Source organism: Rhamphochromis longiceps, linkage group LG3 (genome assembly GCF_057381845.1).
Source record: "Rhamphochromis longiceps isolate RC_006_pf linkage group LG3, R_longiceps_female_GT1.1, whole genome shotgun sequence".
Taxonomy (NCBI): domain Eukaryota; kingdom Metazoa; phylum Chordata; class Actinopteri; order Cichliformes; family Cichlidae; genus Rhamphochromis; species Rhamphochromis longiceps.
In genome coordinates, this window is record NC_140559.1 from 51806725 (window position 1) to 51832948 (window position 26224).

Below are 26224 nucleotides of genomic sequence, written 5' to 3' on the forward strand. Positions count from 1 at the left end.
AGCCTGGTATGAACCTGTGTTATGGAGAGCAGTTAATTCCCACTTTCCTATGGCAAAAATCCACATTAGAAACGAGCTTATACAATCAATGTTGTATGTTGTGGTCAGATTGCTGCATAATCAAGAATATAACATTCCTTGGCCAATTAATGTAATGACTTGATTACAACATTGTATTACTTTGTTTTAGAAGGCATTTAGGTGTCATGTTCTGCCTTCAAAGATAACTTAAATCAAGCTGCCTTTCTTAAATGCCTAGTTTAACCTCATGCCCCACTTATGTTTGCAAATGTGAAACTATAGCTGGCAGCTAGTTAGCTTAGCTTAGCATGATGTAAACTGTGTAAACATAAACAACTAACATTTTTTTAAATACTTAAAAAAAATATTTTAAGTCAGTAAGATAAATCCTAGCAGTTGGTGAGATTTTCTTGGATAACACCAAGCTAACAAGCTAATTTTAGTTTATGGTCTTAAAGCTAGGTAGCTTCAAGATCACAGCTACTGGCTAGTTTTGCTTAACGCTAAGCTAAACCAGGTAGCTACTGGCTAGTTTAGCGTAATGCTAAGCTAAACTAGGTAGCTACTGGCTAGTTTAACTAAGTTACATGGCTTGCTTATAGCCTCATAGTACCTGAAGGATGTAGAAGTGATATCAGTTTTGTTTACACCATGATTTTCCCCCAAATGTTTGCCTTTTCCTTTAAGTCAGTCTGTTTAGCTAAAATGTATGTACAGTACAATCTGTTAGCAAAAACAACTTGACCAATTTTTTTTTTAAATTTAGACTGTTGACAATATAATTTCTAATTGATATTTACCATATTTTTGCTGCTGCTGCTGTAGGTCTTAAATGGATCTGAACACGCAAACTTTGTTAATGCTGTCAGCAAAACTGGCAGATTAGCCTACTTGTGGTGACTTACAGCTAGTTAACCCTTGACAAGACATTGGCAACTTATTTATGGTGGTTTTACTGTAAGTGCGTGGAACTGTTTAGAGATTTTATTGACTTCATTAATGAGATACTTAAGGTAATGATAGTACTAGCATTGCGTGGTTGTCTTCAATACTTGGCAATCTCTTAGCTAAACCTGTATGTAAACAAAGCTTGTCACGTGTTGGGAAATAGTACAATATCCAAGTAGTTGTAAGTGCCTGTCTACTTTATTTCATTGTTATTTACTGTCACAGTCCATAATCATCGTTGTATGGCTGTCTACAAGCCAAAGACCTGGGGAAATGTTGCAATAGTCATCAAGCATACAGTAAGTGCATGTTTCACCAAATTTCTGAAGGTAGCGGTTCAATATTATGCACTGAATTTCACATTCGCACACAGTCTCGTTTTATTGCAATCGTGGTACTTATGAAAGGAAGTCTTTTTTCATATTTATGTGTTCAGGTTGTTTGCATTTGCATGAATGTGTATTATTGATGACTCTGTGATTTTTTTTATAATGCATATTCAGGTTCCTGGGTGTCTGTGTGTGTTTTTATTATTATTTTGGGGTCGGTTTAATGAGGAGATACATTTGCATGATTGGCACTTTTTTGTTTTTCGTTATCATTTTTGAAGCAATAAGCATTGTGTATCAGTAAAGCCATCTTTTAGTGAAATTCCGACATGTAGTGTGAAATTTATGAACTAGTGGATGGGTTTCAGTCATCACTCCTGAACCAGTAATTACACGACTTGAACATCTGTCCTTATTTCAGTAAACCTCTGCAGCACACACTGGTGTGTGTTTATTGTCAGCTAATAGTTAGTTAAGTAATCGATTAACAATATGTTGGCCTCTACAGCTCATGTTGATTATACTGGAATAGCTGAAATGAATTATTTTGAGTCGTAACCTGCAGCAAGCTGTAGGTTTAAATATTTCTAATATGTTTACTTTTTTCCCCTCTCAGCTGCCATCTGGCACCCCCAGATCTCTAAATCCATGCATCTTGTTCATTTTCAGTTTTTTGAAATGAGTTTACAGGCCTTATTTTGTTTAATTCTGACCTCAAACAGTGGAACTGTTATGTTTTGTAAGTTAATTTGTTACTCCATAAATATGTTTCTTTATGTTTAGGAAGCCTATGACAAGTTGCCAATTTATTATGTTACAAAAGTACTATTGTGATTATAAAAGGTATATAGGTATTCATATTCAAATAAATTTGATTCTGAACAAATTTGTGTAATTTGTTTTTTTGTGCTTTTTCACCTACATCTTTGCTTCATCTGAAGCCTCTTTTTTTTTTTTAGAATTAAAGTTAGTTGAGAAGTTAGTGTAGCACATGATGGCTAAATGGCATTTATCAAAGGAAAACGTTGCTTGTAAGAGATGGAAAGGAGGTTTTTATTTTTTTGTTTACCAGAGATCAAAGAGGCCAGATTACTTCAAGCTGATAGGAAGGCAGGAGTAACTGAAATAACCGCTTGTTCCAACCATGGTATGCAGAAGACCATCTCTGAACCTTTTAGCAGATGGGCTAGTGCAGGAACTGAGCCCACAATCCACAACACAATTGGACAACAGAAGATTGGAAAATGTTGCTCGGTCTGACGAGTCTCAATTTATAATGCAAATTTGACATAAACAGCCTGACAGCATGGATCCATCAACCATTCAGGCTCTTGTTGTTGGTGTAATGGTGAAGGGGATATTTGCTTGCTTTACTTTAGGCCCATTTATACCAAATGGGAATTGAAGATTTAGCACCACAGTCAACCTGGATATTGGTTAGTACTACCAGTACCATAGTGAGATGGCATCCCCTGCCACCATATCTCAATCCAATGGAGCACCTGTGAGATGTGGTCAAATAGGAGATTCACATCATGGATGTGATTCAGCATTCATTGCAATAACTTCCCAGTGCAAGTGAAAGAGCAATAACTACACATAGAAAGTGTTAGAATAAACAGTCAGATTGATTACACTACACCATACTGTACAAATGCTCCATTACAAATAAAATACATTTTCTCAGGATTCTATTTGTAACTTTTACTATGAAAATGTCCTTTGAGTATTATTATATATAACTGCTAAGCGGCTAATGTCAACAGCATTAATGGGTTAGCAGCACTCTGACGTTGCCACTGATCGAGATGGAGCTGATGCGAATAAAGTTAAACTCTGATCGTTTTTGTTAAGCTGATTTTTGAACCCCGAAGCCAGCTTTGAGGTTTATATTTGTAGAATCATGAGGTGATTAGTGGATATTCCTTCTGTTTTTTCCCTTTTTTTTTTCTCTTTGACCCAAAAACAAAACAAAATGTGTTAAGAATATGAGTTAAGAATAACTCATAGACATCTGAAATATGATGAGATGGTGAATCCAGTGAATATGCAACCGTTATTATATTGTATGTATTGAGTTTATTGTGAGTTTTGGATAAAATAAAAAAAATCTGCTTTAGACCTCAGTCTGTATAATATTAAAACTTGTAGACCAGCAACAAAACATCACAAAACTAATCCCACTAAGTTGCTGAGCATGTAGTTTTACTTGAATTTAATGGATCTCGGTGTCTGAATGAACAGTAGAGCAGCACGGTCCCTGCCGTGCGCACACTGACATCCACTTTAAACAGGAGCATAAATGTTTTTTTGACATTATTTCACAGTTTTTCAGTGAGTGTCCTACAACTGCGACACTAAAGTCAGGCTGCCTGGCTGCTTTAATTGCTGTTTGCGTCTCTGTGTACAATTACCATACGAGCGATTGTTTCCAGCCAAACGGTCATTGTTCTGAAAAGTTCTTAAGTCTCAGTGAAGCGTGCCTAATGTGTGCACGATCCGTGAACATAATCTGTGTGTGCCGTCCAAAATGGTTACATGCTTTTAGCATACTCTGAACCACACACACACACACACACACACACACACACACACACACACACACACACACACACACACACACACACACACACACATAGCCATCATGGTTTTGACCTTCAGCTGTCTACAGCTCCAACAACTAGTCATCGTGGATGGATTTAAAAGATGAGATCGAGACTCTGTGTGTGCATGTGTCTTTTTTTTTTATTCTTAATGACATTTGGGTTTTAAAGAAATTGAGCATGCATACTTGTTTGCAATATTTTCTCAATACGCTTTATTTTGCTCACCTATTATAATCATCCCAATTCTAAGAAAGCACCCACCAGGATTTTCAGATATGTCCAGCTTCCTGAGTGTGCTTGGATCTTCATATAAACTTTTTATGGTATTTTGGAATAGATTTCAAAATAAAAGAAGCATCCTGTGTGTTTTAATGATGTGAAAACTGCAACAGAAACTAAAAAGTCAAGCCAAGAGGTATTTTACATTTCATATAAACGGCACTATCGCAAGAATGCCGCATTGGTTTCAGTAAGCCTTAAATTTAATTGGTGAGTTTGGGCTTTGGGATGTTAATTTAAGCGGACCAGTCTGCAGCAGCCAGGGTCAAATGTGCTCCTAATCTCTGCTACTAGTTGGTCAGCTGGACTAATTAGATATGGGACCACCTGCTAGTCTCATGGTCTATGACATCTGGCTGAACAAAAGAAATAATTAGCCACATGCTTCATAAAAATAAACTGTGCTTGGAACAGTTATCATATAAGGCTGTTTACCTGTCTAGGATTAGAGTTAGTGGCTTGGCGTGTTCTGCTGCTATGTTGCCCAGGCTAAACTCGGATTAAGTCAACGCTAAGGAACACCGAAATTTATTACTGGAACGCTAATTATGAGGCACACGATCATTTTCATAATTCTATCCATATGGGCCTCGTATCTGAAATGGCATAATGAGCAGAATCACCCCCATCATTAGATATACTTTGCTTCGATTGCTGGTTCCAACATGCTTCCTTACCTGTTGGGGTCTCTTGGGTCTTTTTATCTACAAAAGTGGACACAAAGCAAACTTAACATCTTTTTGAGACCTAAAATGACAATTCTTACTTCCTGTCTAATTGCTGTCTGATGAAGAAAGAAGTTATTTGTGCAGATCAGTAGCAAATGCATGCTAATTAGATTTGTTAGACCTCACTGACTCATGTGCGCGCCTCTCCAGTAGCAGGTGTCTGCTACGTTCCTCCATTTCCAGCACCACAGCTGAACTTTCTGAACATGGAGGTATTGATTGGCGTATTGATTTTCAAATAAGCTTTCATTGTAGAAAGTAGAAATCCAATTAAAAGTTGAAGTTAATCCACTCAAGACGATGAAATGTATCGATTTTGACCTCAAAATCAATAAGGTGCACGCCGCTCTCGTGAGAGCTCAGTGCTTTCTCCGAAAGAGCGAAGCGCACGCTTTGCATCAACTGAGTAATAGCTCTGGAATGTTATTGGTTTTTTTCTATCTGCCAGGATATCAAGTTACTGAAAGAAAATTCTTTAAATCCATCCAACTGTGTCAATGCTTGTGCTCTGTTCAAATATATGTAAATCCTACTTTTCCTATGACCCAACTGTAGAAAAACCCATAATTACGCCCATAACAATACCTCATGTCTCTATAGAATATACACCCACTGCCACTTTATTAGTTACGCTTTGCTAGTCTCATTTAAGAGATGCCTTAATTCTTCGTGGCATAGATTCAACAGGAAACATTCCTGAGAGATTTTTGGTCGATATTGGCATGATAGCATCACAAAGTTGCTGTAGAGTTGTTGGCTGGACATCACGATGCAAGTCTCCCAAAAGGTACTCTGTGAGATTGAGATCTGGTGACTTTAAGGCCACCTTAAAGAAATCAGTTTAAGATGATATGGGTTTTGTGACGTGCTGGAAACAGCCATCAGAAGATGAGTACATGGCGGTCATAAAGAGATGGACATGGTCAGCAGCAATAGGTAGGCTGTGGTGGTGTTTCAGCAATCCTTAATTGGTACTATGAGCTACAAAGAAAATATCTGCCACATCGTTACAGCACCACCACCGGCTGAGCTATTGATATAAGGCAGGATGGATACATGCTTTCATGTTTATGCCAAATTCTGACCAGCAGACCAGGGAACTTTTTTGGCCAAAATTGGACACTACTTGCCCAGTTTTGTTTTTTCCCGTTTTAGCCGTCCTTCTCATTGTGGCCTTCTGCTGCTTTAACTCATTTACTTTGATTGCCCTTCTACCAGCTTGAAGCGGTCTGGCTATTCTTTTCTGATCTCTGTCATGAAAGAGGCATTTATATTCACCCTAGAACTGGTGCTCACTGGATATTTTCTCTTTTCTCTCAACCATAGAAATGGTTGTGTGGGAAAAATCCCAGCAGATCAACAGTTTCTGAAATACAAACATGCCTAAATACATTAAATCGCTGCCATGTGACTGACTGGTGAGATATTTGCATTAACCAGCAAGAGCTGAAGAGGCATACCCAATAAAGTGTCCGGTGTCTTGTTTGATTTTTTATTTTTTATTTTTGTCTTTTTTTACTTGCACAGAGCAAATGAAGGAACATATACTGAGTTCAGTCTCCTAAAAAGACAATCTCAGATTGAAAACATGCAAACTGAACACAGAAACTCCACAGTATTTAACAGCTGGGGCCTCCAAACATAGGTGTTGCGTACTTTTCTGCAAATGAGGAAAAAGTCACGCAGTGTCGATATACAATGTTAAGTGTGTTGCCGAGCTAAAGATGCGAACCACGTTTCAGTTCACAGGCCTCATCTCAGCTGGGGCACATCAGTAAAATCATTGCACAATAACCTATAACAGAAATCATCTTCCAACTTCTGTTTTCTCATTTAAAGAGCTACAACTTGATCGGCCTGAGATGTCTCAGCTTTTTTCACATCCAGTCAGTCTACCATCATTATATGTTCATCGCTATTTGCAAATATCAGAAGTTCAGAACCTTAGCAGGACGAAAACGGTCCCGGCACCACATTTGGACAGTTGTTTTTTTCTGAATGGGTCAGATTTCTTTCTGTTCCTTTCACATGTAAACCACAGATTTCACTGACACCTTACGTTCCTTTGTCTTAAACTCTGCTCTGAGTGGACATTTGCCTTCCTCTACTCACTGTCTCCTTGTTGTTTAGGTCACCTCATTTATTTGTTGTAGCTAATGCTAAGTTACTGTTGCTAAGTCCACCCACTGCCCTGTTGCTGGGAAATCCAGCTGCCACGGAGTGGCCTCAGTGAGGAGGATTGGAATGTGGCAGGAGGAGAAAAGGTCTTTTCAGCTGGCATTCAGATAACATTTACATGGACACGCCTAACATCTTAATATATGGATCAAAATACAGTGGGTTCCATTAAAGCCCAAAGACTCTGAAAGAAGCTCTAAAGCAACAGGTCTCATGATGACTACTTGATATTTATGGCTTTTTTTGCTGCTTTTGTTATAAAATGAGGCAACTTTCAATAGGAACAGTGACATCTGATAATCCTTTACCTTAAAATCCTCACAGCAGAATATAGAGGACCTCAGTATTTTCAGATACCCACACAGTGACATCAGACCGCCTCGGTTGTATTGATGAGTGATTCCCAGCACTGGCAGGTTTGTCCTTGGATGAAAATGAGGTTGAGTGATGGGGGAGGCCAAAATGTCAGCGCTGGGTCACAATCAAGTTGCTTCTTACCTTTTATATTCTTCCAAAATGAAAAGGTTTGACTCTGTCCAGATTTTTATTTTGGCAGATGATCATTTTACATGGCAGTAAATTGAGCGGCAAATTTCTTTTCCATGTTGCTGCAATTCATCTCGAGCACTTGGTGGAACAAATGTAAGAGAGGCAGAGGGGAGGGCGTAAGGGGGGGTTAGTGTGGGAGGGGGGGATGGTGAGGGTTACTGGGTCATGGCTCTTGTAATTACCACAGTCAGGTTCAAGTCACTGGTCAAGCTGTTGCTGATTTTTTTTTCTGTCTTCCCATAATGCAACATCATCAAGGACTGTCCTACACGTGGCTCAGCATGCCTCTACTGATGCCCCTTTGATTAGGTGTCTCACCCACCGCCGAGCTGAGTTTGATTGGAGCTGAGAGCCCTGTGATGGCTGAGAAACTGACTGAGAGATCCATTAAGTGGCAGCTTTGCTATGATATATCAGCCAGGACGTGGTGGATGGTAAGTGCTCTCTTTGCTCTTTGCCCTGTGCTCTCCCGTCCATGTTCCAGTCTGCGTCTTTTCCGTGTCTGCTTCCAAGTCAGGATTTGTGGAAGAGAGCGATATAGTGAGGAAAACTTTCCCGATAAAAGATTTTGGCTGCAGAGCAAACTGTCTTGTCAAGTTCCTTTCACAGCCTTCATTTTGATCCATTTTTTAAGAGCATCCTTGGCACTGACGTTCGTTTCCTTCAGGCCTGTAGCTTTAACTCAGATCATTGTAAATTGAGTTATGCTTCAGTTTAGCTGCACACAATAGAGGATTTTAAGGTGAGGATGGACTGGAACAATGTTTTTTGTATTTTCACTGGGATAGCTAACTAAAGGAAGTATTCAACCTGCCTTTTAGCATAAGAGCGCTCCTCAAGTGCACCTCTCCGTGCACCCTCAGCAGTGTTAATTTAGTGTTGCACAAAGAGCCCTTGTCCAGCCCGCGCCTTTCCCATGCTGAAGAGGCAACACAGGCTGACATTTCTTTCTGAATATTTATTTACTTGTCCGGGCACAGGCGAGCTTTTATTGTGCCCCATCTCCAGGGTTTAACTTGTGTGTATCAGTGTATACAACCCCCCCCCATTCTTTCCTCGGTTTTTACTTTATTTTCTCCTGTTTTCACTCGTGGTTTGTGAGTAATTTTAATTGGACACTGCACAGAATTACATTTACCTCACGCCGTTATGAAGGATATAAAAAAAAAAAGAATACGTGCTTTTAAGAATTCGGGATTCATTATGAGCACAGTTCCAAGCAAACAGGGGACAGAAGACGATGTCAAGTGCATCACTGCCAGGAACAGCAGTTCATTAAATGTGAATGCTGAAGGCTAGAATAGCGAAGGCTTTAGCTGAGATACACTGAGCTGCTCTCTTGCAATAAAAAACGATGTTATGAAAGTAGGAAATTGTGCAATTGGTAGGAAGTTGCAGATCCAACCCATTTAAGCACAAAATCTGTATTGTTTTTCTTGCTTTTTGGGTTTTTTTTGTTTGTTTGTTTTTTTTTTGCAGGAGAAATGCACAATTAAATACACAGAAGCAGCAATAGCAGTAGCAGCGCCCTATATTATATTTAGGGATATATTTTTCAAACTTTTATCAATTATGTTCCTACTTTGAACGATCTTTTCACCCAAACAACCTCTTACTGACACCAAATGTTTTTAGAAGGGGTAAAAAAAAGGTCATATAAAGAGTTACAATGCAAAAACTTTCTGTCTGTCATGTACAGTATACCACATAGGATCTGTTCCTGGTTTGAAACGTCGTGTCTCTGCTGCTTTATGTCAGTGATTTAGTGTTGAGTAATATGACGTGAATTTCACAACTCTGGGTCTAATAAAGGTCATCTTATCTTAGCTTTAAAATGTGCCATCTTTCTCCTTTTTTGTTAAATTTCTTTTTTTAGCCACAAGTCTTGAGAGACTTACATGTTGAGCTTTGTAAGCTAAAGCCAGTAAAAATGTGGTGCATCGTCTCAGTATGTGGAATAAGAGGGAAAAGGGATAAAATTCCATATAAAGTAAAGTAATTAAGTACAACCATACATTCCCCTGATTATAGCCCTTTATTCACACTGCAGCTTAATTAAAATAACTCAAATCAGATTATGTACATTTCAAAAATTGTGTTTTGTGTTCTTGTTTCCTTAACTGTGGAACCTGCTAGAGTTTAAAACCACTTTTTCTACTGTGACAAGTCAGAGCAGAGCTACAGTAAATTTGTATTTTCGATGAGAAATTCAGACTTTTAGTAAGTCAAAGAAAATACTTGTGGGTCCTGTGCATGCTTGTGACAACCCGCTTGGTGTTGGTTGTACCACACTATAACGACCACAGAATTTATTCCCCCACCTTGCAGTTTTGCTTGCGGCCACATGGGGGCGGTAGCTCCATGTTGAGAGTGCTGAATCTGTGAGGGCTCCTGCCATGTGCGCCGGTGGATCGCACGATACAGGGCTGGATTAATGGAGGCAGAGAGAGAATGGAGTCATTATGAGATAATGATTCGGCCTTTTATGGTAACATTAACAGCAAATAAGAAGTAAAATGAACAAAGACTAAAACATTCTAAGAAATGTGAACTGAACGTGTCACAAATTATTTATTTACTTTTATTTAAAATTTCCGTTCAATAATGATCTGAAGGAGGGCTTTTAAATCCAAAGGCTAATAGTCAGAGGGACTAAATCTATTCAACCTCCAAGGAGAAAATAGCACAATGCGAACTGACACACTAACATTATCAGACCTGATTTATCTTTCAAATGGTTATCGATCAGTCACTTTTACTACAGCTGAGTCCTCTTAGTCTTAACAATACAAACAAGCGCTGGATACACGTGACTGCGGTGACATTTTTGGATGTTATAAGCAGTGTGTTAATGTCGCCACAGCAGTGATGACAGAGGCACTAAAAATCTATTGTGAGACTTTCCATTCAATTTACGATCACATTTTCTGCTATTGTTGTGGATTGGATGCTCTGTGTACAGTAATGGGCATCCACTGAATGATTATTCACGAGTTTAGTCTTTCGATATAGGGAAGATGTGCAGTCTTTTAAACACACCGAACAACATGTGCTGTTAGTGTTTCTCTGTGGGAACAATTGGATAATATTAATAATTAAAATGTGTTCATATATTTTCTTAATGAATATTAACTACATGTCTCATGAACACGATTTGATCTTGTAGGAAGAGCTTTATTTTCTAGAGGTTGTTCGTTTTTCAAGGTCACTCGAAACAAGCCTGATCTGTCTCCCTTTGTCCGATGAGCACTAATAACCCACACACCTTGTAATGACTATTGCTTCCTCCATGTGTTCCCCCTCCACTATTCGGCCAGCCCTCGTGGGCACATCTTAATATGTGAAAACGTTTTCCAACTATAGTTTACTGTCATTTTACACTGATAATAGCACTACTGCCACCTCCTCTAACTGCAAATATTGAAAATATGAATCTAATTTTCATTACCACAGGAGACTGCATTTAGGGCAATAACTGCTGCGATGCAGTGCTTTCATCATCACTCAGTAACTATCGCTATTCAGCCCTGCCGTCCAGCAGCAGCCGCTCTGTCAACCCCAAACATGCACGTCAGAGGAGCGGAAGTGAGGGGCCCAGGGTACAGAGTCCCGGGGCCACGGCTGCTGGCCAATGGGAAGCAAGAATGTAAAGGCTATTACAAAACTGCGCTCTGACAAGCTGCAGACAAACGGGTTGCTCGTACCGGAAATTGTAATGTTTCAATTTCAAAATAAGATGTATCACGCCAGCATACGAGCCGGAGTTGATCTGAATTTGATATTTCATACAAAAATATTAAGAAAACCTGTGATATAATTCACAGTAGGACAATACTTTAAAAAAATATGCTGCCACCTATTTGAAGTACTTTTTTTCAGGAAGACATATTTTTGATAAATTCTTGATTTCGTGAAGAGCAATAGCGGCTCCCTAAAATGCGCAAACATAGAAGAAATTACGAATAGGTCTCAAGGTATTTTACATATTATTACAATGCTACTTTGGGTAAATATTTTATGTCAATTTCTGTTCAATTTATAGTTTTAAGCTTAAATTGTTTTATTTTGAAAGGTCGTATCGGAAATGGCGCTGTTTAGCCTACGTGCGGTTTGACGGTTAGTGCTGAGAGCCGGAGGGGCGGCAGCCAGCCAGGCAGTGAAAGTGAAGGCGGAGACCAACCCAGTGCCGAAAACTCAGCCTCTTCTGGATCACGTTCAAGTTCACTGGACAACCCTAAAAAACGATCCAAAAAAGTAAGACTTTAAGAGGAAGGAAGACAAGAAAAAAAAAGAGAAAAAAACGCGAGGTGCTCCTAACTTCTTCTCACCGATATCTGCCAAGAATTGTCTTCCGGTGTTGACTTTTTTCTTGCGAGCACTACAAGAGAGAAACCCCTTCAAAGCACAAAGTTGAGCGTGAGAAATGTGAAGCTACCGGCTTGTGTGTTTCAACCAGGCTCCAGGATTCCCCATTAATCCATGCAGTACAGTGCAATGGTACGTGAACGTGGATCATTACTACTTTCAAATGTTGTGTAGCAATCCTTGTGTACCTTTCTTTAAAAAAATATACTGTCCCGTCCTCGCGGCTGGTGGGGGGGGGGGGGGAGAGGAGAAATGTGGAGAGGTGGGTTGACTTTGCAGGGACCACAACACAGGCACGGTCGGGCCAAAATTGTTGTAAACTTGGCACAGACTGTCCCGCAGCCTATTTTAACATCCCAGTCCCCCTTAATCTGGCAAATGAGCTCCGTGTAGACTGTTAACAGCTCTGTAGGGCACACACGTGCGCGCGCACTGTAGCGGCACCGTAACAATGTTTAACTTTGACTCCTTTTAGCTCTACTACTATAATGTTACTGTACACCTACCCACCAAGCTTCGCCCTAAATGAGCACTTCCTAACGGCGTTATCAACGCTTTTAAGTCAGGGAGTTTTATTTTGAGGAGGGGTTTCTGAGAGCACAACATAATTTAATAAATTAAAACATTTAATACCTATAAACTCATTTTAACGGGTGCTAAAGTTTAAGCTAGGTGTCCCTTTTACCTATTGTTTCTAGAACAATGCAGGCTAATTGTGTTGGAAATAGGTTTTAAAAAAAAAGTTTAATAAAATGTACTTCCCTTTATTTCTGTCCCCCCTAAAGAAATCATATTTTAAGAAGTTCTCCAGCAGATGTTAACAGGCTAATAAAGTACTGCTGCTTGGTGTGTAACTGACAAGCTAAAAGGTTTGTTATCACTGTGAGCCACCAACACTGGGTTGAATTATCTGAACTGGAAACGTAGAGTGCGTGTGTCTTGTTGACACGGAGCTCGGTGGTTAAAAAAGGGTGGCAGCGGGACGTTATTCCCCCCGTTTGTTTACGTTCGTGTATGTGACCGAGGCTGCGGTCCAAAGTCCCAGAAGGTCATAAAATAATTCTGCAGAAGGAAGGAAGGAGGGAGGTGTGCGTTTATGTGTGTGTGTGTGTGTGTGTGTGTGTGTGTGTGTGTGTGTGTGTGTGTGTGTGTGGGGGGGGGGGGGGGGGGGTTAATGAATTTTATGCGGTGTGTTCATATAAAGCCGAGAAGGAGAAGAAGGTGCTTGGAGGGGTTGGATATGGTGTGTGTTTGGAAGGGGGAGGAGGGGGAGGAGTGTGACTGTGCAATTACGTGGGTGAAAAAAGTTGGGTCTGATTTGCTGGAATCGCGCAGGACCGAGGGCGCACCGGTCGATTTCATATCAAGTTTGGTTAAAGCAGGGGTGAACATCCCACACTCGGCGCCCTCTGAAGCTCCCCGTAATGCTTTCATGAGATAACGCCGCACAGAGACGCGCGCAGAGCCCCGTGCAGTTCAGGAGTACAGCAGCGGCAGCCTCGTTTCGCACACCGGCTCTACGAGTACAGTCCGTGCATGTCAACTTAAAAACAGAGAATAAAAAGTCGCCTGCAGAAAATCTGTCTTTGTCTGCGGTGAAGACAATCTCTGGATTTGCAGAAATTCATGGATGTTATTGGATAATTACTTTTGGTTTTTACGCGGATCCACAGAGTCTCGCATAGCGCACAGCGGATCCAGGAATGGCGCGATAAAGTGATCTGAGGAATCGCTCCAAGTACAGTCACTTTCTGTGTAGCCGTCTCGTCATGTATTCCCCGATTTGTCTAACTCAGGTAATTGTGTCTTTTTTTTTTTTTAAAGTTATGCATCTTATCGCTGTGATTTTTAATTTGTATAAAAATTGTCACACGGTTTGTTTTTTTTGTTTTTGTTTTTTTTTTTTAGCCCGGGAATAGAAAGTTGAGTGTCTGCGCTGTGAATTACTTTCATAATTCTTATAAATAATACAGACTTTCCCTTGTAAGTAAAATAAATAAATAAAAGATATGGCATTAAAGCGAGGCAAAAACTTCTCGACTGAGATTATATGTTTTTGTGATAAAGTCGTGACACATATATTTTAAAATGTCTTTTCTACGAAAGTCCTAACGAAAGATCGGCTGTGTCCTGTTGGCGCTTGAAGTGCAAATCTTCACACGTTCTTCGCTCTTTACAAACTTTTGCGTAAAGATGAGTTTTAAGATAGAACCAAAAGACTCTATTCTTGCTAATCCTGTGTAAGTGGTGCAGGTATTTTTCTCTGGTTTAATTAGCTTATTTGCGTCCTCCAATAACCTCTCTCTGTCTCTCTCTCTCTGTCTCTCTCACACACACACAGGCGCGCACCTCCCGGCCCTGCTTGAGCTGTGGCTATACATATATATTTATATATTTATGTATATATATTTTCCAGGCGTATATTTTTTATTTAGAATAAAGCCCCCATACTTTAGGGAAGTGAAGTTGGAAGAAGATAAAGCCACTTGCACTGTAGAAAGATCAAACGCGTGATAAAGTTGATTCAGCGGTTGGACAGAGTAGCTGACTGTTTTGGCTGACTCAGTTTTACTGTTTATATTTTACTTGGCATAAGTAAGTGATTGACTGAGATGTGGTTTAGCTTGTACTTAAGAGGATTGTGCTTTTATGGCCCCAGCTGAAGTGCACTGCACAGGCCCTGGCCAAGTCATTTATCTTTACAGCATTTGGCTTTAACCTGGCTAGAAAAAAAAATTAACAGAATATTTAAAGTGATTTTGAGCAGGAGTGAAAAAAGGATTTGAGAAACAGTTGCGAGTGAACACATTTACTAGCATTTACACTTGCTTTTGTCATTTTAATTGGCAGCTTTATAGTGAGGAGATGACATTAAAAGAAGTTTTGAATGGATTTTTAACCTCTCTGAAAGACAATGAGGAGCTATACTATTCACAGTGAATATAATACATTTACAAGCTGTTAATGGAATCTGCAACATACACAGAGTTACCTCTTTCAGTGTAATAAATGATCATAATTTGACATTAGTGTACTGGAGCAGAGTTTTATCAGCGATGGAGCCTGAGACCAGAAATGTGGCTTTTTAGAGGAGCACCAGCAGCAGCCACAGATAGAGAGGGGATTTCTGTGGTTTGCTATAGCCGGCTTGTTGCCTGACTGCCTACAAAAAGAACAATAACTCGTCAAAAGTCTTCCCACCCTAAAAACGCCTGTGTATAGTTATTAAATCTGGCATTTTAATGACCTCAAACAAAAATAATTTAATGTTTCCATCCCTCAGCTGCAGTCCTTTCTGATGAGTTCTAGAGATTCCCAGAGAACAAGAATTAAGAAATGAAACAAATATAATTTATTGTTGAATCAGTGAATCAGTATTAATATTAGCCATTTAGTTGCTGAGTTGTTGTAGGAATTAGTGTCTGTTTTGTTTTGTATTTTTGAAGGGGGGAAAAATTGAGTGGCAAAAAATCCATAATGATGTGTTTTATTCAAAGGTAACAATTTTGTAATGCAACACAAAGTAGTGTAATATGACTGTAATACGAAATGAGTTAAACAAAAATGAATAGCTAAATAAAAGTGAGATGAAACATTTTAACAGTAGGCCGGGCTACCTAACCTCAACTTTTAGGAATGAAGCTGGGCAGGTGCCATTCCATGTGTTAACCTCAATGCTTGAAACGATTTGGCATGAAATCCTTTGAGTACTCGATCAACCTTTGCAAATACCTTTCACACTATTGCTTCATTTGATGTGCCGCCTCTCTCGCCTGCCTGTGTTTTATTCCGTTTTGTACATTAAGCTGGCATGTATACATGAGGCCGTGTGCATCGTGTCTGAAGAATGAGTATCTCTCTGCCTTCCTTTTTTTATTTTTTATTTTTTTAATGGTTGCATCCCACTTCCAGATTATGGTATGTGGATAGTTTGATAAGAGAAATGCAACTGTGTGGGGCGCATGCTCCCTGCAGCACCAGCAGCAGCAGTGTTACAGGAGTCCCACTCAGAGCATGCTCGTGAAATGCGAGCAGAGCTGCAAGTGCATTCAGTCACCGGGCTTCGAGTTGATATAAACGGTGGAATTTACTTGTCACATCTGCAGCATATCTAGGATGGTAAAGCTAGAGTTCCTAATATAAAGAGATCATTCTTAGCTTGAAGAAACTGCCAGTGACATTATGTGACTGATTATGAGGGATTTTAAAATTGTGGTCTGACTTCCCTTCTGCTTTAAATTAGTAGCTGGGTAAACACATATTTCTTCATGTTTGATGACATGAGTTTCTGATTCCGTTTCTCTCCTTCTCTTTCTGTCTCTTTCTCCACACTGTGCCCCTCGGATGCTCCAGGATGAGTTTCATCCCTTCATCGAGGCACTTCTTCCTCACGTCCGCGCCATCGCCTACACGTGGTTCAACCTCCAGGCCAGAAAACGCAAGTACTTCAAGAAGCACGAGAAGCGGATGTCCAAGGACGAGGAGCGCGCGGTGAAGGATGAGCTTCTGAGCGAGAAGCCCGAGGTTAAGCAGAAATGGGCATCCAGGCTGCTAGCCAAGCTGCGTAAGGACATTCGGCAGGAGTACCGGGAGGACTTTGTCCTCAGCGTGACGGGCAAGAAGCCCCCTTGCTGCGTGCTATCCAACCCGGACCAAAAGGGCAAGATACGACGAATCGACTGTTTGCGGCAGGCCGACAAAGTATGGCGTCTGGACCTGGTGATGGTCATCCTCTTCAAAGGCATCCCTCTGGAAAGTACAGATGGCGAGCGCCTCGTCAAGTCTCCACATTGCACCAACCCAGCACTTTGTGTCCAGCCACACCACATAACAGTATCAGTCAAGGAGCTGGACTTGTTTCTAGCATACTATGTCCAGGACCAAGGTAGGTTTCAAGTTCATACTGATTCTCTGTGTGTGTGAGAGAGAGACAGTTAATGTTGTGCGTGTGTGTGTGTGTGAGAGAGAGTGAGTGATGATTTAGCAAGGTCAAGAGTCGCATGAGTTATTTTCTGGCAATTCTAAATCTGCCAGAGGAGCAAATGTACGACTGTGACGGTCAGTACTGTGCATACATTTATACCACAAACATTTTTATTTTTCTAAGCAAGCCTCATTACAAAAACAATGTCATCAAAATTAGATAAGACCATGTGTTAACTGTGTTTGCTTTGCTGAAATCCAGCAGCAGCTTATATCCCTGTAATTCTCCTGTAATTATTCAGTTACCTTGTACACACACAACCACACACACACACAGGATTGCACAACTGCACACACACTGCATAACTGATCCATTTGTTTGGAAATCAAGTGGTGGCATTTGTGGAAAGTTTCAGTCTTAAATGTCCAAATGCTGAATATATGGAGCAGTGTTATATTTTATTAATTCATTTATAAATAAATAAATAAATAAATAAATAAATAAATAAATAAATAAATAACATTTAATGTAACCTAAGATTTAAAAAAAAAATCTTTCACTTTTTAATCTCAATATTTTAAAAATAATCATGGCATTTGTCCCTTTTTAGTTTTCATTCCACGATAAAAATTTCAAACTGGTTTGTCTGCAAACACTGTTGATTTTCCACCAATTAAAATGGTAATACGTGTGATCAATGAAGCGATTTCTAATAGTAAGTCACATTACAGACATAAAAACACTTTCAGCTGTTATAAAATTTAAAGTTTCTGTTTTTTCTGTTTTCTTCTTTGTGTGTCATGTTATTTCATGTTATTTTCCTGATCCCTAAAAAAACTGGATTCTTTTACATGAAAGGTTTAGAGGACACATTTTGCACAGTTTAGGAAGTGTACTTTATAAGAGGGTAGTAGTTATAGTTTTTGTCATGCATATATTTTAAATTGATGTTTTAATTTATTTCTTTTTCTTTCCAGAATTAATTTGCTAGGATTTCTTTCTTTTTTTTCCCTTTAATAAAAAATAGTAAACACGGCCGCAAAAATAAAATAAAGGCATTTCTGAAAGTCCAGAATAGAAACGGTGTTTCTAGTGTACATCACCAGAAACTGGTTTACATAGTCAGTCATGCAGACTGTAAACTGGGAGATTTTCACTCAGAGCATGATCAGAGCAACGCCGCATTCAGATGTGATCTCTTCCAGGTTCAATGAGTTCTACAGAAAACACTTTTCACAGGATACTGTGAATGATGTTGTTTTTTTTCCTACTCGGATCTCGAATCAGATAGCACCTTTAAAAGGCCTTTGAAAATGAAATTCAGGTCTCCTCTGACTGCGAGTAAACACATTTCAGTCATATACATCCCACACTTTTAAACCTCTCATGTGCTGCCCTTAAATCTACTGCAACCACACCGAATAGCCGCCACTACACTGTGCTCCCATTGGAGGGTAGTGGTATAGCTAGCTCATTATCATCAAACCCTGAGCGCCATTTTGTGTTTGATAAGTGCCAGGGAAAGCAGAAGGCACAGCACAGAGACAATAATGGTTGCCATTGGCACCGGGGTTGGCATCAGACCCTCTTTTGTGTCTTTTGTAGGATGCCACCGCTTCCCTGGTTTACATCTGCTGCATTTTGAACTGCTCAGTACCAACTCGAGAAACGGCATTTAGTGCTGTTTTTTCACAAAACTGACTTTATAAAACAGCCGCTGTTTTAGTAAACTGTATCTGAGTAGAGAGGACGATCATGTTGAAGATTCGTTTCAGTGTTTATAATAAAAGGTTAAAATAATGTCATGTTTTTCTATATGGGAACGATCATTTGCCGCCATCCTCAAAATTCCCATTGAGTGAAATGCTTGGCAAACGCCGAATAGCGGGGATCACTCAGATGGCCATCTTTTTCTTTTCCTTCTCCAGTTTTTGCAAACTAAAGCGTCGCCTTCTTTTCTTTAAGTTACCGAGCGGTCCACAAACCCAGACAATGCAGCCATGTTGTGGTAGCGTGCGGCACGGCGCCATTTTGTTTTACACGGTGCCAGGGAGGCAGGCAAAATCACCAGTAATGGTTGTTAGAGGTTTGGAGGTTGGCATCAAACTCTCTTTGTCTGCTTGCAGCGTGCCTTTGATTCGTTGGTTGGCATCCGCAATGCAGTGGGCACGTTGGGAAAGTTTTTTGACAGTGGCAGAATGGAAGCCGCTGCCTTTGTTCTGCTGCAACTGCACGAAACAAACAAACATACAATCAAACACAAAGAAAGTAGCAAACGGCTCGGGCTGCAACAGAATCTGGTTATTGTGCGAACTTTGTGGGGGGGAAAAAAGAGCGAGTTCGGACTGTGATTTTTAATGTAGTTCTGCTTCTGCCGTGTTTTCTAATCCGTTATTTCGCTGCTGTTATTTATTCTGGAAAATCTTTTTTTTTTTTTGTTACTTTTCGTGAGAAAAAAAATGGGGTTCATAGAGTGTTTGTTTTTGATTCTGGTGGGCTGCTGCCTGAGAAAGGTCGGCGGGTTGGCAGCGAGTGTACCGGGTGAATTTTGAGAGGGCACTCAGCTCCCTTGTTCTGGGGCACAGACGCGTTTAGCCAGGCAGAGCTGTAGCACCCATGTGCATGCCCAGATGAATGCCCGCTGGGAAGTAGGCTGGGGGCTGGGAGTGGGGGTTGTGGCATCCATTGTGCCAACTGGCAGGCCGCGTTCAATGCAGGGCCCGGGCTTCTCACACTCACACACACATACTGCCGTGGTAATCCACTGCACCATTTTATCATTTTCCAATAAAACAAGAAGGGGAATTCTTATTTGTTTTTGTTTTTTTTAAATCATCAACTCTCACCTCCTAGATTCATATTTTGCATATCCAGTTTGACAGCGTGATGGAATAGTTGCAACGGGGCATGTAGATAATCATCGTGTCGGGACATGCTGGGAGTCTCTAGGCCTCGTTTGTATGTGGTTTTTGTTAGGCTGCTCATCCCTGTTTGTTCACGCAACTGCAGAGATATACTTATTGTGTTCACTTGTTCTTTCTGGCCATGTATGGAAAAAAGGAGAAATTAGAGAATAACATTGTAAAAAGGCTTTTTTTATTAAGATTATTAAGATCTTACATGATCTTCAGTGACTAATTCCTAAAAAGATTTCCGAGCATTTAGAAAGTTGGCAGTGGATTTCCTCAGAAACCGTGAGAGTCGAGGATTGCTGAGGTAGTCCAAATCGGGATGAAAGAAGTCAAGGTCAAGCAGCCTTCCCATTAGTCGTGTGCTGAAAGTTAACGTGGCCATAAAACATCATTACCTTTACTCCCACCCCCACACCCCCTGTGATGTTTTTTTTCCATGATAGTTTGTAGAAATGGATGGATTACCTCCGGATACAAGCCGCCATGTTAATCAAAACCTTGTTTTACAATTGCCAGGCTTAACCTCTGCCCCTAAGGTCACGACCTTTACAAAGAGATGTGACAGGGTGTCCTCTGAAGTTTAATTGAGCAAAACAGATCAGTGAAAACATGCCTGTGCTGGCCCGGGGCACGTGGAGGAGGAAGACTTTTTGCCGTGGGGGTGGTGGTGGTCAGCAGAGCTGTTGGGGAAGGGCGGATTCTCTTAAGCCCCTGTCGTTGAACTCTTCAATCGGGGTCAAACCACAGCAGTCATGGGATCACCGGTGGTCTCTTGGCAACTGTTTGTCTCCGCTCTTCTGCCACTTCTTGTGGTATAGCCGGTGGTCCCTTGGTTCACTGGCCTAAGTGAGGGGGAGTAAGCCCTTGTGATTGTCTCCCGCACACACCCCTTCACCCAATGAACCAATCCCTCAAGCTGGGTAGTCTGGCTGGTCGGTATCTTCAAGACTCTCCACTGCCTGCTCGCCACACTGCTCGGGATCGCTGTTTGCATCTTGTTTTCCGCCTGGCTGCCTCAGAGGCTTTGGTCAGGCGGCCAGTGCGGAGGTCTGACCTTCTGGGTCACAGTGGAGGTCTGTGACTAAGCAAAACATCTAACCCTCCCTGCCTCTCTCCCCCCTCGTATCCCCTTATCCTCCTCTGCCATCAGGAATCACCCCTGCGGCACACTGCCCGGCCAAGTGACTCTCACTCCTTTTCTCTCCCGTTCTCTTTTCTTTTCTCAGTCCCTGGCTTTCCCTCAAGCCTGAGACTCTGACCATGACAGCTGTCCCAGGCCCAGGCGCTTGGCCAGAGAAATGGCAGCTGGGTTTATGCCAGAAACGTGAAACAAAACTTGTTGTAAGGAGGAGCGCATTAAAGACACCGCTGTCAAGTTTAACTACAGTTACTCAACTCCTTGTAAATTTTGTGCCATAATGTTAGAACAAGTCTGGAGAATAGCTCTCATTGCAGTCGAGATGGAGTTTTATCTTGAACATGAATTTTAAGGAACAAGCTAAACCCCAAACCCTGGGAAAAACCGTAACCACTGATGCCAGAGATATATAGAAAAAAATCTTCACAGTGAACTGCACAACCCTGTGCTTAGCTTCCATGCTGGCTTCCTTATTAGTATGCAATAGAGCCTGCGGTGTCTGGCTACCTCTCTCTCAGAGCCATAACCTATCGAACACATTCTCTCAATCTAATCCACTTAGAACTCCCTCCCAGCTTCACCGCTTGCCTTATTGATTTCCGCTTCCCACTAAATGTCTTCCCGATCCTTTTTCTCTTAACCCGGCAGCTATTTATGTTTTGCAGTGCAGCCTTTCTTTCTTTCCTTTTCTTTTTTTTTTTCACTTGCTTTCTTGCTCTCTCGCTTATTTTCTTTCTGTATTAATGTCTTCACCCCCTTTCCAGGATCTTTGGTTGTTTTGTGATCTCCATCTGACTTCCTTCTGCCTTCTTTCCTCTCCTGCTCTTTCTCAAACAGTAACCTGGGTGCATTGCAGCCAGGTTGCCTGGCACAGTATGAAGCTTGTGTTATTAGCAGCGGGGCTTTGCTCGAGCAAATACCTCAAGGCTTAAACAGGCCGTGTTACCTCCTTAGCCCTCTTTTGTGTGCCATGTGTACATAAATCGCCATGGAAACAAGGCAACTCGGAGCAGAGGCCACAGAGAAATGTGGATGCTTTCTTTCTCAACAAAATTTACAACTCCCTCCTTTGCTCCGCTACAGTGTGTTTAATTTGCTTGTGTCACAGTTTGCACTGTTGCATCTGTCAAAAAAACGGGACGAGGCCTTTCTTCTGCATTGTGAGGCTCAGGCATTGTGTTGAAAAGGCTTTTCTTGTGTATTTCAGCAGGAGACTCAGTTTTGCGTTCGTGGCTACACTTGGTTAAGGTCTGCAGTTTGTGTCATTAGTCTATGGTTAAGATCTCAGCTTCCCCACACTTTCCCAGGCTTTTTTGGGGAGGACCCCAAATGCATTTCAAATCCCCCCGAGGCCACTTGACTGGAGGACCGGCACCTCCCACTTCACCCGGATAGATTCCCCACCCCCCATCCTGTCTGCCAGTCCTACCAAATGAAGACAAATGGGTACATTCACCCTTATGCCAGACCTTATCACTGTCCTGCCTTACAAAGCGGGCCCTCCCTGCTGCCTGAGCTTCTCCATCCAGTGGCTGCGCCCTCTTCTTCACCGTTGTACTAGCGTAACTGCTAGAAAAACCTACTGTTGTCCCATCTGCCTGCTAGACTGGTCATGTAAGACAGCAGAGTCTGGAGTGAAAAGAAGGATAAGAAGGTTTAGAGGGAAGACAAAAAGTCTTAGTTAGAGAATTTGTGTGAAGATGTTCTTTGACCTTGCATTTTTTCCAGTCAGTCAGGAGAAAAGCACCCTCGAGTATCAGAATGAGACTTTTATGCAAAAGCCAGTCCCCTTCACCCAGGATGGAGGCTTGTGAACAACCAATGAAGGGAAGAAAAAAAAAGGAAGGGGTAGTAGGTGGGGTGTTATTGGGAACTTTGGGCAGGGACAGACAATCGGAGTGGTTGCCCAGGAGACACTGACTTCTCTGAGCAGCACCCCCCACTCTGCTTTGCCCCATCAAAGTCTTTTCAGGCCAGACAAGGCCGATCAGTGGCCTAGAGTGATGGTTGTCTCTTCCTTTGTCTGGCGTTACAGTACGGCCCATCACTGTGACGGCTCGACAAGACCTGAGTGGAACAGAAAAAGAGAGGCCCGCCATCACAGCGCCGTGCGAAATGTACTTTTGGGTGGGCATGTTGTTGTTTGGGGTGGGGGGCGAATCCCCAGAGAATTTCTTTCTAAAGTCAGTGCAGTGGGTCAGAGAGGGGATATGGTGTCTGGGGCTTGGGAATGGCCTGCTTGGGACGGATTCATCAGCACCCCATTGAGTTGTCAAAGCAAGCAAAAGGAACTGCACTCCTCCCTCGCATATGTTGGGTTGACTTTTCCCAAAAAAAAAAAAAAGCCTCCCAAATTTAGAAACCAACTGTTAAGCAGCAGCGCAATAAACAATAAACACTGAGTGCATATATATTATTTTTACTGGCTCTTACAGTAAGAAAAGTTATATAGCAAAAAAGGGGAAAAAGAAGTCATTTACATTTTTAGCATGTACAGCAACTTGTTTTCACGAAGAAGCAGCAGGGCTGTGTTTGATTAAAGTGAGCCATACACGGGGTAGACAGGAGGAGAGGAAATGTGGACTTCTCGTTGTTTGTAACGACATGAAAATCCCATATCTCAGGATCACCAAACTGCAGATGTTACACATTTTCCACAGAGGTACTTTCTCCTCTGTCACAGGCAGTTCTGCTTCTCTCTTTACATCAAGGCATTAATAAAAAAACTCAGTGATTAAAAAGGAGAACAGAAAAGTGCACATTTCCTTCATATTATCTGTAGATGCATGTGCATAAATATGGGAGAATTGCACCGCCATAAATGCAGCATTCACAACAACCCAGCAACTTAAATCAGAAGTGAAAATAAGCTCTTCCTATTTTAAACCATACTACAAATTGTAATCACAAAATGTAGCTATTAATTATAACTTTTTCAAAATGAAACGAGGGGAATTTTGATGTTGTAGTAGTGATGAAATTGTTAGCCCAAAGTGCTAATACTTGTGTTAGGAGTGGGCTGGTCCAGTGCCGTGTGTGCTCCCGTGATTAAAGCCAGCAGGAGCACTAACAGGATAGTTAATGAAGTCCATTATTTTTCTTGAAGAAGAAGAGGCTTCGTTACCATGGTGTCCACTAAAAGTCTGTGTGACGATCCGGATCCCAACAGCTTGAGTTCTTCTCGAATTGTCCCGCTCTCTATGCTGGCACAAAGCTCCAGCTGGTTGTTTAGCTCACAGGGACTTTCAGAGAAGCGTCCCTAAATTTGACATGCAAATCCAAAAATGTACACATGGAGACCTGTGTTCTCACTTATGCACGTAGAAACTGCAACAAATCCGTCTTGTGGTTACTCACCTGCACTTCTCCTCAAAAGACTGCGTTTAGTTTTGGTGAGCAGCAACTCCTCGCCACTCCGGGAGCTGTCAGGCATAAAAAAGAAAAAGCTGAAAGTGGGATTCCTTTTTAAAAGCTTGTTCCAGATTTACCAAGTCAAGATTGTAATTAGGCCTCCAACATGTGCACATACCTCCAACCCACAATTACACTGCACATTCCTGCTCGCCCCCTAAAAAAAAAGCCTCTCCTCCAGCATCCGTCTCCTAAACCTAATGCTGTATTCTACATTAGTAGGGAAATTTGGCTAACAGGAGGTCATCAGGCTCTTGTTATCTGTGTTGTATCCCACTCTTGCTCGTTGAACAAAACCCAGACGCTGACTAATTTGAGCTCTGCCCAACAGGGCCGTGATGTAATCGCAGATCTTCCCTCATAATTTTCACCGAATTGTTTGCAACCCGTGGTCTGGGATCTGTGCTGGTTTAGCATAGTCCTTTTGAGCAGTTATGATAATGACTCTAGTTGACCTACAGATGGCTAAATGAGTAATGCTCAAGCTCATCATCTCTTATGGGATCCCCGCCGAGTCTGCTCGGTGTTTCCCAGGAACATCTTCATCTGCTTATGCGGGCCCTGTTCTGCAAACTGTTAGACGCTCGCCTGACATTTTTTACTCCCTTTTTTTCTGCAAAACTTCTGGCTGTAACTTGCGTTGCCATGTGTGTCTTGTTAAGGGCAGTTATGACAAATGGCAGCAGCTGTACAAACTAATCTCTCTGTAGCTTTCACACATGGCGCCCAATTAACAATGGACCACTGTGGGGCCCTAATCCACGGTGCAGCCATCCTCTGGTCCCGCTTGCTGAGCCAACTGCCCCAGGAGACTCTTCTCCTCTCCACTCCTGCTAGCCAGCCTCTTAACTCCATTCAGATGGGAGCCGAGGAACAACGCCTTCAGTTGGAGACACGGCAGCCATCTTGTTTGTTTCCATGTTGGGAATCCAGGTTCCTAACGGTAAAGAGTCTGGGTTTTTAATGTCACATTGGAGTGCTTTGGGATCGGGTTGCAGCCCCAGAGAGAAGACGTGTACGTTACATTTGAATGTTTGGACTCGTGCACATGCAAACGCGTGTGCTTTCTGCTTGTGGGCCTGTGTGGTATGGAATAAAATACATGCAAGCAGATGAAGTTGATAGATTTAGCAAAATGTCTCAAGAACAGGTGGGTGGGAAGAGTTTTTTTGTTGTTGTTTTTTTAAATATGTGTGTGTATGTGCAATCCAGATTCCCTGTCAGTGGGCATATTTCCAGTAGTTGCATGATGAAATACTGTTTCTCCGGGCCTCAGATTGTTGAACGCACTGTGTAATAGACTTAAAGTTCTGGTGGAGAGCGTATTACTCGGTGTGCTCACTGCTTGTGCAAATTTATGGGATAAACTGTGTGAAGGCAAGGGAATGGTAGCCCACAGTCCTTAATGGTTCTTTTTAACTTTGGAATTATACCAACAATCACATACATAAACCATATTCATTCAGTTTCCCAGGAAAAGTTTTATTATGACTTTCTTTTCATCCAAGGGCATGTCAGCAAAGCTTCATATGGCTTTGCTAAAGTATCCCTTTTTCAGTTTTACATTACAATTAATAATTCCAGTCCTGAAATACAGTAAGACAACAACCCTTGGATACGAACCAGCATGAAATTTTTTTTCCACATTTTCTCCGCTCTTATCCAAAACAAAGCCACAAACGGGAGTTTGAGACTCAAAAGGAGGGTGTTGAAGGGTCGGCGGCCATCAGGAAAACGATGCAGGCCCCTGCCAAATCTATGACATGAATGAAACAAATGGATGAAGGAAAATGAAAATGGTTGGGGTGTGATCTCTGGCAGGCAGAGCGAAACCAG

At 41.5% G+C, this 26224-nt stretch overlaps 1 protein-coding gene and 1 long non-coding RNA gene across 6 annotated transcripts in view; one reads left to right on the forward strand and one right to left on the reverse strand.

Moving 5' to 3' along the window:
- Nucleotides 1-11812: 11812 nt before the first annotated feature.
- LOC146675179 (nuclear factor 1 B-type-like) overlaps nucleotides 11813-26224 on the forward strand; it is a 59451-nt gene continuing 45039 nt past the window's right edge. For 4 of the 5 annotated variants that reach the window (XM_085400281.1, XM_085400284.1, XM_085400282.1 and 1 more), the window contains exons 1-2: nucleotides 13274-13799; nucleotides 16357-16888. In XM_085400281.1, coding sequence (XP_085256407.1) covers nucleotides 13773-13799; nucleotides 16357-16888 — 559 coding nt within the window. In that variant the 5' untranslated portion in view covers nucleotides 13274-13772. Of the gene's footprint in view, nucleotides 12136-13273; nucleotides 13800-16356; nucleotides 16889-26224 lie in introns of those variants that run through there. The other variant, XM_085400283.1, reaches the window with a different exon arrangement.
- Nucleotides 24114-26124, reverse strand: LOC146675180 (uncharacterized). The gene is made up of 3 exons (XR_014910250.1): nucleotides 26012-26124; nucleotides 24335-24399; nucleotides 24114-24236 (listed from the first exon to the last, which is right to left on the reverse strand). It is a non-coding gene; the product is annotated as an uncharacterized LOC146675180 (long non-coding RNA).